The following is a 12,430-nucleotide window of genomic DNA, read 5'->3' on the forward strand; positions in this document are numbered from 1 at the left end:
TAGAATGGCAACACAGCTGTAGGCGTCGTTCCTGCCTCTCAGGGTTTCCGTGGGGATTAGATAAAGGGGCTCTGGGATGCTGCCTGGTGGGGTGCCTGCAGCCTGGACTGAGATTGCTCTCCCCTGGGAGGCTCACACCAGGTACTATGCTCCCCACTTTATTGGTCCGAGGGTAGGTTAGTACTCCCAGTGTCGGACTGGGGCCTGTGGCTGGCGCTGTGTGTCTTGGGAAAGCCCCTCACCCTCTCTGGGCTGCTCATTCCAGAGCTGAAGGGAAGCTGTCGCCTTGTTGAGCACCCTGTTCTCAGAGGCCGCTACATGGCCCTGCCTGGTCCTGATGCCACTCCTGGTTCCCGGTGCCTCCAGTGGGGCCTGCCCCACCCTCCAGCTCAGAGATGAGGAACTCTGGCTGGTGGCCGGGGGAAGGGACTTGACCATCCTTTGTCTTTGCCAGCCGCACCCAGGCCAGAGGTTTAGGCATGTGTTGTCTCTCAGGAGTCCTGGGGCCCTGTGAAGTGCGGCTGGGGTCCCCTCACTTCTGAGAGGGGGCTGCTGAGGCAGGAGGAGGAGGCGATGGGGCAGGCTCCCTCAGGGCAACTGTGGTGGCAGAGCTGGGTGGGATCCCATCTCCTGACCTGCAGCCCGTCACAGCTGGGTGCCAGCTTGGAGTGGGGCGGGAGGGGGCCTCTCGTCTGTGTGCTGGGGGGCCTGACCATTCACGTGCGGCTGTGCTGGGTGACTGCTGTCCAGCCCCTGGACCTCGCTGGACCTCAGACTCCTCACTCAGATGGTCAGGGTTGTGTGATAGAAGCAGTGAGACCCCAAAACTGTTGAGGCTGGAGGAAGGAAGGAAGGGAAAACCCTGGGTCGAGGGGCAATTGGCTCCTAAGCAGCCCCTGGCCTGGACCACGGACAGTTGGCTTCAGGGCTTCCTGGCCTCTCCCTGCCTCCTTGCTCATAGGTGGGAAGGTTTTCCTCCATCTGACCCAGATCCCTCCAGCCCCACTAATGCATAACCACAGCCTCTGTCTCTCTGAGGAACTTGGGGACCCACCCCCGCTCACTCTCCATCACCTCAGTCCCCTGTGCTCCCTTCTCCCCACATGGTTCTTCTCCTGGGGTCTGTGGTCTTCGAGGGAGCGGGGAAGCCTCATCCCCTGCTTTGCTAACTTGGAGGGGGCTGCCTTAGGTGACGGAGTTGGACTGGCTCACACCGAGTTCACCCAGCTGGACTGGCTTCACCTGGAGCTGATGGGGAGGTGTGCTGGCCCGGGCCCACCGTGGGTCAGTGAGCACTGCAGGCATGCGTGCGTGCTCACTCAGTCATGTCCGGCTGTTTACGATCCTATCGACTGTAGCCCGCCGGGCTCCTCTGTCCGTGGGATTTTCCTGGCACGGAGACTGGAGTGGGTTGCCATTTCCTCCTCCAGAGAATCTTCCCGACCCAGGGATTAAGCCCACATCACTGGAGTCTCCTTCACTGCAGGCAGATTTTTTACCTACTGAGCCACCAGGGAAGCACTGTGGGCAGGAGTGTACAAATGTGAGGTGTGTTAAGATGTGAACATGCCTCAGGGCCTTTGCACTGGCTCCCCGCTGCCTGGAATGCTCTTTCCAGTGGTCCGTGCAGCTCACCTCCTCCCTATCTTGGCTCTGTGAAGCCTTCCCTGCTATCCTGCTTCAAATCGCAGCTCCTCACTCTCCTAGCAACCCAGCCTGTCGCCCTGCTTTAGTGTCTCCGTAACATTTGTCCCCGTCTCAAATGCAGTGGGTTTTACCCATCTATCTTGTCACCTGACTCTGCATCCAGAATGTCAGTTCCATGTAGGCAGGAGGTTTTTTTTGTCTTTTTTTTTAAGGAAAGCACAATTTATATGTACACCCAACAAACCTGATACCGAAGAGGGGACGGGGACAGGCCGGGAGTGGCTGTGAAGAGACCGGGAGAGGGGCAGCCAGAAAGTGAAGGGGAGCCAAGAGGAAGTGGGGGGTTCCTTGTGCAAACTGTCACCCTCCCCAGGCCCTCCTGGGGAAGAGGGTGTGCACATGTGTCCCCAGCTTGCCCTTCGCTATTTTGCTCTGGTCCCAAAGGCAAGGTCGTCCCCTGACTAGGCCCCCTACCTGGCCACAAATGGGACAGGGCAGGAGGTTTTGTCTGTTTACTGCTTCATCTCTGGAGCCTACCATCATGACTGATACGTAGTAAATACGTAGTAAATACGTACTACTGATACGTAGTAAATAATCGTGTGAAGGTATGAGTGAGCACACTTGGAACATGCCGGTGTGTGCACATGCGTGTGTCAGCGTTCGGCGTGTGTGCCTCTGCATAGGTGTATGTTTGGATGTACACGATTGTGTGTGTGCCAGTGGATACATGCCTGGGAGTGTGCCCTTGTGTGCACACGTGCATGGGGGGCATGCTGGTGTGTGAACACAAATGGGCCTGGGTGACCCTGGTAAGCCCACCCCGAGCTGCAGGGTGCCTATTTTACCTCTACGGCGAGGGGTCTTCCCCAGCCTGCCTGGCCTGGTCGCTGTGGGAGAAGTTGGGGGTCCCCGAGCAAAGTGGAAATCCCTAGGGACCAATGCGGGTTCCCTAAGAAGGGGCCACAGCTGCTGGGCCCAGCTCTGTTGAACCTGGCTTGGGAGCATCTTGGGGCTGAGCGTTCAGCCTTGTGTGGATCTGAGGACAGGATGGCAGCTGTGTGGGGACCCAAGGAGGACACAGCTATACCCCAGAGGGGGCTAAAGATTTCAGGTCCCCTGGAGTAGAAGGGTCTCTGCAAATAGGATGCAGGACTCGACTGCATTTTTGGCAAGAAGTTGAGAGGGAACAAAGACAACCGTGGATCAGATTTAAGGATCTGCTGGCAATGACTCCAGAGCCACATCCTTGTCATTCAGCCCCAGGCTAACTGGGGATTTGATGCTGAGATGCAGAGGGCCAAGCATTTGACCTGAAGGCAGTTTGGGTGAGAAGGCTCTGGTCAGAATCTGAAGCCTGAATTAGTTATCACGTATTAACCATAGGTCATATTAATAAAGATAGTCCAGACCAAGGGAGGTGAGAGCCCATATGCCCTGTCCCAGTGGGAACGAGTTTGGCACATGTTGATCAGCTCAGTCAATACTGGGAGATGAAACCACAGCACTGGGGGCCCTCTGTGACTGGGGTGGTTGCGGAAGGACTGCCGCGGCAGGCAGTCACTGAAGTCCTACCCACTGGAGCGGGGATGGCTACAGCCAAGTCCTGGAGGCTGCACTGTGCCACGGGTATGCCAGAATAACATGGCACCAGCTGTGCCTGGGCAGGGAAGGAGACGGGAGCCCCAAGGTTGATGGAGATAGGATAGTTACCACTAACTAAGCCATGGCCTCCTGGGGTGAGGAGCTCTCCCACCATCTCATTGAAGACTCACGACCACCCCATGATGCAGGAATCTCCTGCACTTGAGAGAGAAGGAAGCCAAGGCCAGAGAGGCCAGGCCACTTACTGAGGGTCACACAGCAATGAAGGAGGGGCCCACATTACCAACCAGGTCTCTGTGACCCCAGGGGTCCATTTAGGGCGTTGTGGGAGCGCCAAGGTGGGCAGTCTCCTGACCATTGCTACCCTGGGCCAGTCCCCGTCTGGAGGCAGGATCCCTGGGGTGGACAGTCAACAGTGGGAGGACAGACCTGTGCCCTGATTGCCCCGGGTTCCGATCAGCTCATCCCGGACGGCATCCTTGGGCCCTGGCCTGCCCCGCCCACAGCCACGTGGCCGACGGGATTTCCGCCATGTTTGGGGCATGAATTGACAAGTGCCCCATTGACGGGTGGGGGGGAGGGTGTGGACAGGGCACAAGCCTCCCACTGTGCCGTGTCCCCACCCTCCCCCGTTCCTCGGGACAATGCCCGAGACTCAGCCAGCAGCCACAGCTGGTGGTGAGGGGGCGTGAGCATGATGGGGGAGGAAGGGAAGGGTCCAGGGTGGAGGACCACCTGGGCCCCCACACGCCCTGAGCCCGCACCTGGCTTGTGTCCCCTGGGTTCCCCTTCTGCCCAGCTGGGTGGCCTTAGAGGGAGGAGGAGAGAGAAGGGCAGGGGGCTTCCTTCCCACAGCCCCGATCCCTGTCTCCCTGGGAAGGAGCAGTGTCTGGCTCCTGTTAAAAGCAGGTAATAAAGGGCCTAATTAATGAGGAGCAGCTGGGGTGCATAGCTCAGCAGGGCAGGGGCGGTGCCTGGAGGGGCCCTGTCTAGCCCTGGACCCTGACCGCAGCACAGCTGGGCGGAGGTCTCCAGACCCAGGCAGGCCTGGTCCCAGTGCTCCGCTTGCCACTCTGCTCATTCATCCCGCGAACATTTATTGTGTGCCTATGGTATGCTTAGATGCTAATGCCACACAGGGCAGATGGGGAGGACTCAGCCCAGCTGCCATACCTTCAAGGGAGTGGAAAGACATTTATCCTTTCTGAGCTGCAGTTTCCTCATCTGTGAAACAGGGAACAAGAAAACCACCTACCCCGTAGGATTGTTATAAGAATTATATATGTGTTATATACGGTCCAGTGCTCAAGACCCCATGCTTCCAAGGCAGGGGGCATGGGATAGATCCCTAGTCGAGGAACTAAGATCCCACATGCTGTGCAGCTGCCAAAAAAGCTGTATATTAAGTGTGTGGCGTGGGGCTGGGCAGAATGACCGCTCGGTAATTGGCGGCTGTGGGTGGGCAGAGGATCAATTCTGCCCTTAGGGCGTGTGAGCAAAGAGCCTGATGAGAAAGTAGAGAGAAGGCTGCCACTCAAGGGATTGGGAGAGTCAGACATGGTCTCTGGGAGGAACTTACACTTAAGGCCAAACCTAACGAGTGATGAGGAATGGGAACAGCTTGAGGGACAGAGGATGAGATGTTTGGATGGCATCACCGACTCAGTGGACATGACTTTGAGTAAACTCCGGGAGTTGGTGATGGACAGGGAGGGTCGCAGAAAGTCGGACACAACTGAGCGACTGAACTGAACTGAACTGAGGGAACAGCACATGCCAAGGCCCCGAAGAGCAAGTGGGGCTTTTTGTCCCAAGAGGGAGTGAGGCTGGGGCTGGACCCTGGAGAGTTGTGGGGAGGGGCACTGGGGCAGGAGCAGCCGTTGGGCAGGCAGGGGGCCCAGCTGCCAGGCCTTGCACGAGGGTTCTGGGTGTCCCGAGCAATGGGAAGTTGGAGGGTCTGGGGAGAGGCAGGGCAAGGACCTGACCTGGTGGTGCCACCTTCAGGCTGTAGGACCTTGGGCAGCCTCCACACCTCCCAAGGAGGTCTTGAGGATCAGCAGGTGACACTCTTAGCTTCCTGCCTGACAGGTGTCTGCTGCTGGCTCAGCAATTTCCAGGGTTCTTTTGGGAGTGGTGGGGAAGGGGGCACCCCCAAGAGTGTGCCCTGGGTGCCCTGCCTTTCTCCTGAGTTCCTGGGGGCCTCTGCTCCAGCCTCAGGAGTCCCAGGGCTGGAAAGTTTGGTTAGAGATCTCCAGTGTGGTTCACGGACAGACTGGGGGCATCTGCTTAGTGGCTGGACCCTTTAGGATGGGTGGTGTGGGGAGAGGGCCAGACAGGCCTCGACAACTCCCAGAGAAAGCGAATATTTGGGGTCAGGGTCCCTCAGGAGGCCCCTCAACCCCCAAACCTCACTTCTCTCCCACCCGTCGGCCCACCCCCACCCTGCCCCAGTGGCTCACCCCTCCCGCCTGCATCCTCCCGTCCGCCCGGCCCCTGGCACCAGAGGGCCTCTCCTCCCCCCAACCACATCTGGTTCTCGTTAGGGTCTCCCAAGATGCCTCTGTCTGAGCCCCCCCACCACCAATCCCTGGGGTGGGGGGAGGTGGGCAGGAGGATTAGGGGTGATTAGGAGTGCTCCTAGCCAGGGGAGGAGGGGGAGGAGGGGAGGAGGGGTGGCCTGTTATAAATAGCAACACCATGACTCCATCACCCCATCATTCACTGTGGATTCCAAGTTCAGTCTCAAAAACCTGCAGCTTCAGCGGCCAAGGTGGGCGTGACGCTCCAGTACCTCCTCCTCCCCATTCCCTGTGCCATCCTGCCTCCCTTGGGACCATCCCCCATCCAGGGGGGTCGCCCAGGATGGCCAGGAAGCCAACCAAACCTTCCCTCTTGGAGTCAGGCCCATGCCCCTGGCCTCTCCTCGCCCTGTTGCCTTGGGCAAGAGACTTGGCTTCTCTGGACAAAGAGAATGAGGCTAATAACAAACACCAGGTCTTCAGGGGCGATTGGGAGGTAAACCCATTAAGGGCGCTGGGGCCTGGTGGGCACTCAGTGGGAGCCCCTGTCAATATCATCATCATCACGTCATTGTCACCGTTACAGGTTGGGAGGATGAAGTGTCTCACTGCACGGGAAGGGCCTGTAGGTTGCCCTGCATAGAATAAACTCCTACGATTATTAATGTGTTAGGCTCTAAAAGTGCCTGGGGCACAGCAGGAGCTCAATAAATGGGACCTTCAGTTGACTGGGAAGGATGGAGTGGGGGCCGGAGTGTGACTGGAGTCCTAGGATCTCGGCCTGCAGCCTGGTCACTCCCAGCTTGAGAAGCTCCCCTTGCCCTGGGCAGCCACTGGCGATGCTTGGTGGATGTCCCTTGTTCCCGGCCGGGTGAGCCCAGGCAGGAGGGCCTGTCCCAGGCAGCGCGTGACTCCTAGGAGGGCTTAGCCACTCATTAATCACCTAAGCGGGGCTCAGCATTCTTGAAATGCCGGCCGGGGCCAGGGAGAGGCCTGAGTCGGGGGTTCCTGGGGACCCCAGGGCTCTGGGTGCTGGGGAGTGAGGACAGCCACTGTTTGCTGAGCACCCACTACGTGCCAGGCCCCTTATACACCTTAATTTTTTTCATCCTCAGACAACCCTGTAAAGTGTTAGCTGTTTGTGTCCCCATTTTACTGAGGAGCTTGAGGCTCAGAGAGGGTGAGTGACCTGTCCAAGGTCACACAGCACGCAGTAGGTGATCTAGGATTTATTACTGGACCTGAGGTCTGTTCTCAGGGTTCACCAGGAGAGGGAGCATGAGATGAGACCCCTGACTCATGGCCTAGGGGCCTGTGGGAGGGATGCCTCCTGCCTCAGTTGGGGCCAGCCAGCCCAGGCTAAGAGGGTGGGGGGGCCAGCCTCCATTATCGGGGTTGACGCATCTCCCACGTCAGCCCCCTTATCACCCCGCCCTCCAACTCTCCCTGCAAGGTGACCCTGGGAGGGTGGAGCAGGGGAGGGCAACTCCTCCCCTGCTGATGCCCGAGAGCACGGGGGCGCCTTTTCTGAGAGTCCCCCCACTTGGTGGGGCCAGGCCAGGCCAGGGGGAGGGCCCAGGGCCCCCACTGTTCCCTGCTGAACCTCTCTGAGGCTGTTTCCTCCTCTGGGCTCAGCACCCTTGCCCTCATTATGAGGGTGGTAGGCACACGCACTGAGGCGGGGCTGGGTGCTCCTGACTCCGACCCCAACTCCCTCTCCACCTGCAGCTGGGCCCGGGGTGCAGGAGTCTCCCCGAACCCCATGCGCCACCCCCGCCCCCCCACCCAGGATGTGTGGTCCAGCCTGGCCAGGCCCGATGCTCCTGGCTGCCCGTAGCTGGGCTGTCTGGAACCGCCACCTGGAGGACAGGGCAGGACAGAGTCAGCGAGTCTGGGCCCGAGGCCGTGAGGGTGGTGGCACCTCATTTGCTGCTCACAGCACCCCATAAGATGGGGACACGTTCACCCCATCTTATAGACAAGACGAAGGGACTTGCTCGTGTCACGCATCTGGGAGAGGGGATGGAGGGGCAGGAGCCGGTGGGTCCGTCCAGATGCAGACTGTGGGGCCCTCCCCTCTTGGAGGAGTCCAGGGGGCCTTGTAGGCTGGGGGCAGCAGCGTCCCTGCCTGCTGGAGGGGCGGCAGGTGGTGACTGTGAAGGGCTCTCCCTCCATGTGGACACAGGTTGGGGGGCAGTGGGTGCTGGGTCTCTGCCGTGGCTCACGGCCACTCCTCCCCACAGGCCACGACATCAACGGCGCCCTGGAGCCTTCCAACATAGACACGAGCATCCTGGAGGAGTACATCAGCAAGGAGGACGCCTCTGACCTGTGAGTGGCCCTGCCCCCAGCCCCACGGGCCTCACCTGGGAGGCGTGACAACGTCCCGCCTCCAAAAGCCGCTCCTCCCCCTCCGCCAGCCTCCAAGCCCTCTGCGGGGTCCATGCTGCCCTGCGGGTGGGGCCCCGGGAGGGGCTGGGGGCCCCCGCTGGCGCTGAGCTTCCTCCCTTCTCCGCAGCTGCTTCCCTGACATCTCTGCTCCAGCCAGTGCGGCCTCCTACCCCCATGGGCAGCCAGCGATCCCCGGCTCCAGCGGGGTCCACCACCTGAGCCCCCCGGGGGGCGGACCCTCCCCAGGGCGCCATGGGGCCCTCCCACCCCCGAGCTACAGCGCCCCGCTCAACTGCAACAACAACAACGGCATGGGTGTTGCTCCCAAGCCCTTCCTGGGGGGTTCTGGGCCCCCCATCAAGGCAGAGCCCAAGGCTCCCTATGCCCCAGGGTGAGTGAGGGCAGGGAGTGTGGCGGGCGGGTTAAGACGCAGGGGCCCCGGGCCAGGCAAGGCATGGGCACAGTGACAGTGGGCCTGGGGTCGAGGCTGGGCAGTGGGGGACGGGCTGCCCTGCAGGGAGCAAGGTGGTGGTGGTGGGCGAGGGGCTCCAGGACTAGGCCGAGAAGGCTTTGTGCTAAGGCAGTGGGGCAGCTGAGGGTTCCGAGCAGGGGAGTGGGGACAAGCCAGCCTCCCCTTCCCAGATCCGCCCAGCCCACGTAGAGGCGGGGAGCATGGGTTTGCCAAGCCCTGCAGAGGTGCTCAGAGAAAGTTCTGGGTCCCCCTCAGGCTGAGGCAGGGGGCAGGGGACCCCGTCTCTGAGTGGAAGGATAGTGGGGTGCTGGGAGCACGATGCCCGTCAGACAGCCAGGCTCTGTCTCCAGCTCCACTATTCCCAGCCTTGTGGGATTGCAGGCGGATTCTTTACCAGCTGAGCCACCAGGAAAGCCCATTCTTCTGGGTACTGACCCTCAACCTCGGTTAGGGCCTCAGCAGCCCCAGCTGTAAGGGGAGCCCCAAATGCTTCCGCCTCATCATGTGACTGTGGGAATCGGGGAAGGAAACCCAGAGGAAGTACTGGGGGACAGTGGCCATGTCCTGGCTTATAGGGGGGAAGCCAGGCAAGGGTGAGCCATAGCGGCAGAAGGCAGCTGGCCGCTTCAGGCCAAGACGCTGTCCTAAAGCAGCAGACCCTGAAAGGCAGGGAGGGAAGAGAACTAACACCACCTAACAAGTGTCTGCTGGGTGCCCGCTGCTGTACCCCAGGCCTCTATGTGAGCTCATCAACTGCCCCAGTAGCCAGCTCCTGGGGGACCCCAAAACCAGCCAGCCTGTGCATAGAGCCCCATCTCCCTCACAGCAGGATTCGGATGGCCCACTGAAGCCATTTCCCAGGGAGAGCCACACAGACACTCCATGGGCCCCGGGCGGCTCCCACCACCCTACCCCTGCCAGGCCCTGTTCTAGGTGGAAAACAAGGCAGGCCTGTCTCTCCTGCAGGGGGTCTAGCTGAGGAGGGAGTTAGTAATCAGTAAATCAGCAACTCGAGCGCTGTGAGGAGTTAGGAGGAAGAAGGCAAGGTCCTCTGGACTTGGCATATGAGTTTGCAGGGGCTAGAGAGAGAGAAGGGCCTTTACACAAGACCACTGTCGGGGCAGTGCAGGCAGCAGGCGGGGAGACAGACACGGAGCTGGAGAGGCCCCGGTCCGCCCACAGGGCCGCGAGGGCCACAGCAAGGACCGGGTCCCCGTCACTTTTTCCTGTCATCCTCACCCACGGGGCCTGGGGAAGCCGATGGCGGGTGGCTTGTCCAGAGGACCTTGGGGACCCTCAGTTAGCCCAGGGCCATGTCGGCAGTGACTGGGCTGCCTCAGATGCCGCCTGGGCCTGATGGAGGGCAGTCTTCCCAGATGTGGGGGCCACGATGGCCAGAGAGCCAGCCCCCTGCCCGCCTTCCTCTCCGGGCAAGCGCAGGGTTCATGGAGGACGTGCTGACCTCTTAGAGTCGAGTTTGTTCTTGCTTGCCCAAACCACTGATAACACAAAACCTATGAGTGCAGGCCTGGCAAGCTGGCTCCCTGCCCAGCCCACACCTGCCCATGGCAGGGCAGCCCCTCCGGTGAGCCACTGACGTTTCCCAGGCCCAGCCCCCTAGGCCCCCTAGAGTTTCCAGGAAGTGGGGCTTCAGTGGGTGCAGGAAGAAAAGAGCTGGCCTGGCCCTTGGATCTGGGGAGGGAGTCCTTGAATCCCTGAACCAGGGACAGGCCCCTCTAGTGCCCTGTAGGTCTGAGGGGATGCGGGGTGGGAGCCCAAGGCCCCCCACCTGCAACTCAGCCCCGTGCCCTGCCGGGCACCCCAAGGGGGCTGGTAAAGAGAAATGCCTGTAATGGGGCGGGGAAGAGACCTCAAGGCCTCCAGCCCCTGGGTCTCTGGGACCCTGCCCCGCAGAAGAGCTGCCCGACTGGGAGGCAGGGGTCCCGTGGCCCAGCCAACAGCCCTTCCCTCTTCTCCACAGCACCCTGCCAGACTCTCCCCCAGACTCGGGCTCCGAGGCCTACTCCCCCCAGCAGGTGAATGGTGAGTCCGGTGGCACCGCCCTCCCCCTCTGGGGTTTGGGCAAGTGGTTGGGGCGGCCTTATCGGGAGGGAGGGAGCGAGCCGGGGGTGGGGGTGGGGGGCCAGCGGCCGCCCAACAGGCCCAGATTATCGCTGGTCAAATACTCCCCGGCGCTGGCTATTGTTTCCCCGTGGGCGGGTGGGGAGCCCGCCCGGCCTCTGAGCAAGTGTCCCTGCCGGTGATGCCACCCGCCTGCCCGCCTGCGCCATCATGGACGCACCCTTCGGCGGTGAGTGGATGGCTGGGGGAGGCAGCCTGGGTGCAGCTGGCTGGGCCCACCGCGCCTCGGGGTGTGCTCAGGGCTGCCGCGGCCCCCAGGTGGCCAAGAGCCGAAGGATGGCAGGCAGCCTTCTCCCCACGGCCCCGAGAGGGGTCAAGAGTTCTGTTTATCTTACCAGAAACATCTCTGGAATGCCTCCTGGGGAACAAAGGGAGCTGGGGCTTCCCCCCCTCATGCTGGGGGGCTGGCCCCTGGGAGCCTGGTAGAGGGGCTGCCGGAGGGAGGAGGGGCCCACCTCCCTGCTGTAGGACTGCACTGGGGGTCCCAGGAGACTCCTTCCTGAAGTCCAGAGGAGGAGCAGGCCTGCGAGGGGCTTGGGAGAGAGCCTTGGGACGTGGGTCCTCCCCAGGGAGCTGGGCCAGGCCCAGCCCGGGGAAGAAGAGGGCTTCGATGGGGTGAAAGGCTGCCTACCCCCTGGACAGGGTCTAGCCTCCCCGCCCAGGCTTGCAGTGGGATTGGGCTGCCCAGACTCCTCCCACGTGGGATGGGTGGGAGGGCAGCCCCCAGGCTGGCTCAGGAGGGGCTGGGTATGAGGAGACCCTGCCCCAGGGAGAGCTGGTGCCTGGAAACCTAATGTCCACCCCCTGCCCCCTCTCTCCCACAGACCCCCATCTCCTGCGCACCATTACCCCCGAGACCCTGTGCCATGTCGGGGTGCCTTCCCGCCTGGAGCACCCGCCCCCACCTCCAGCCCACCTGCCAGGCCCCCCACCGCCCCCGCCGCCCCCACCACACTACCCCGTCCTGCAGCGGGACCTGTACATGAAGGCCGAGCCTCCGATGCCCCCCTACGCCGCCATGGGGCAGGGGCTGGTGCCCACCGACCTCCACCATGGCCAGCAGTCCCAGATGCTCCACCAGCTGCTCCAGCAACACGGAGCTGAGTAAGAGCCGGGCAGCCTCCTCAGGGTGGGGAGATGGGCTGGTGGGGGCAGGGAGGGGATGCTTGCCCAGGTCACAGAGGTAGAAAGGGGCAGAGCCACAGCCTGAACCTGGGCCGGTGCTCTTACCCACACGGCAGTGACTTTCTAACCACACAGAGTCCGCAGTTTTCTGAGGAGGTTCTAGGTGTAGACCCAGAACTACTTCCGCTCTGACTCCAGCTGCAGAATTATCTTTTTATCAGTTTTGGACATTTGAGATTTCGGGAAAGATTTCATTCAAGGAAAGATTCCACTGGCAAAGCTTTTTGCAAACCAGAAGGGGAAGGGGTGCTGTGTAGCCGCCCCCCCCCCCCCGGCAAATCGTCAGCCCCTGTTCCAGGAAACTCTCCCAGCCTTGGTGGTCCAAGCCCTCTGGCTTGTTTCTGGAGGCTGCTCTCCAAAGAGCCCTCACTATAACGGGTGATGCTGAGAATGACCCCACAGGGAAGGGACAGACTCACTCATTCCACCAACGATTCTGAGCACTTGGTGCACCAGGCCAGTTGCCTGG

The 12,430-nt window shown here is 61.3% G+C and overlaps 1 protein-coding gene across 6 annotated transcripts in view; it reads left to right on the forward strand.

The window, feature by feature from the left end:
* The window catches only part of MYRF (myelin regulatory factor), a 34,377-nt gene that overhangs the window by 4,869 nt on the left and 17,078 nt on the right, over positions 1-12,430 (forward strand). For 4 of the 6 annotated variants that reach the window (XM_042237916.1, XM_027959259.2, XM_027959260.2 and 1 more), the window contains exons 2-5: positions 8,015-8,102; positions 8,290-8,553; positions 10,616-10,677; positions 11,601-11,880. In XM_042237916.1, coding sequence (XP_042093850.1) covers positions 8,015-8,102; positions 8,290-8,553; positions 10,616-10,677; positions 11,601-11,880 — 694 coding nt within the window. Of the gene's footprint in view, positions 1-8,014; positions 8,103-8,289; positions 8,554-10,615; positions 10,678-10,814; positions 10,946-11,600; positions 11,881-12,430 lie in introns of those variants that run through there. The other 2 variants (XM_042237919.1, XM_042237920.2) reach the window with 2 other exon arrangements.

The sequence above is a fragment of the Ovis aries genome, chromosome 21 (genome assembly GCF_016772045.2).
Source record: "Ovis aries strain OAR_USU_Benz2616 breed Rambouillet chromosome 21, ARS-UI_Ramb_v3.0, whole genome shotgun sequence".
In the NCBI taxonomy this organism is placed as follows: Eukaryota; Metazoa; Chordata; class Mammalia; order Artiodactyla; family Bovidae; genus Ovis; species Ovis aries.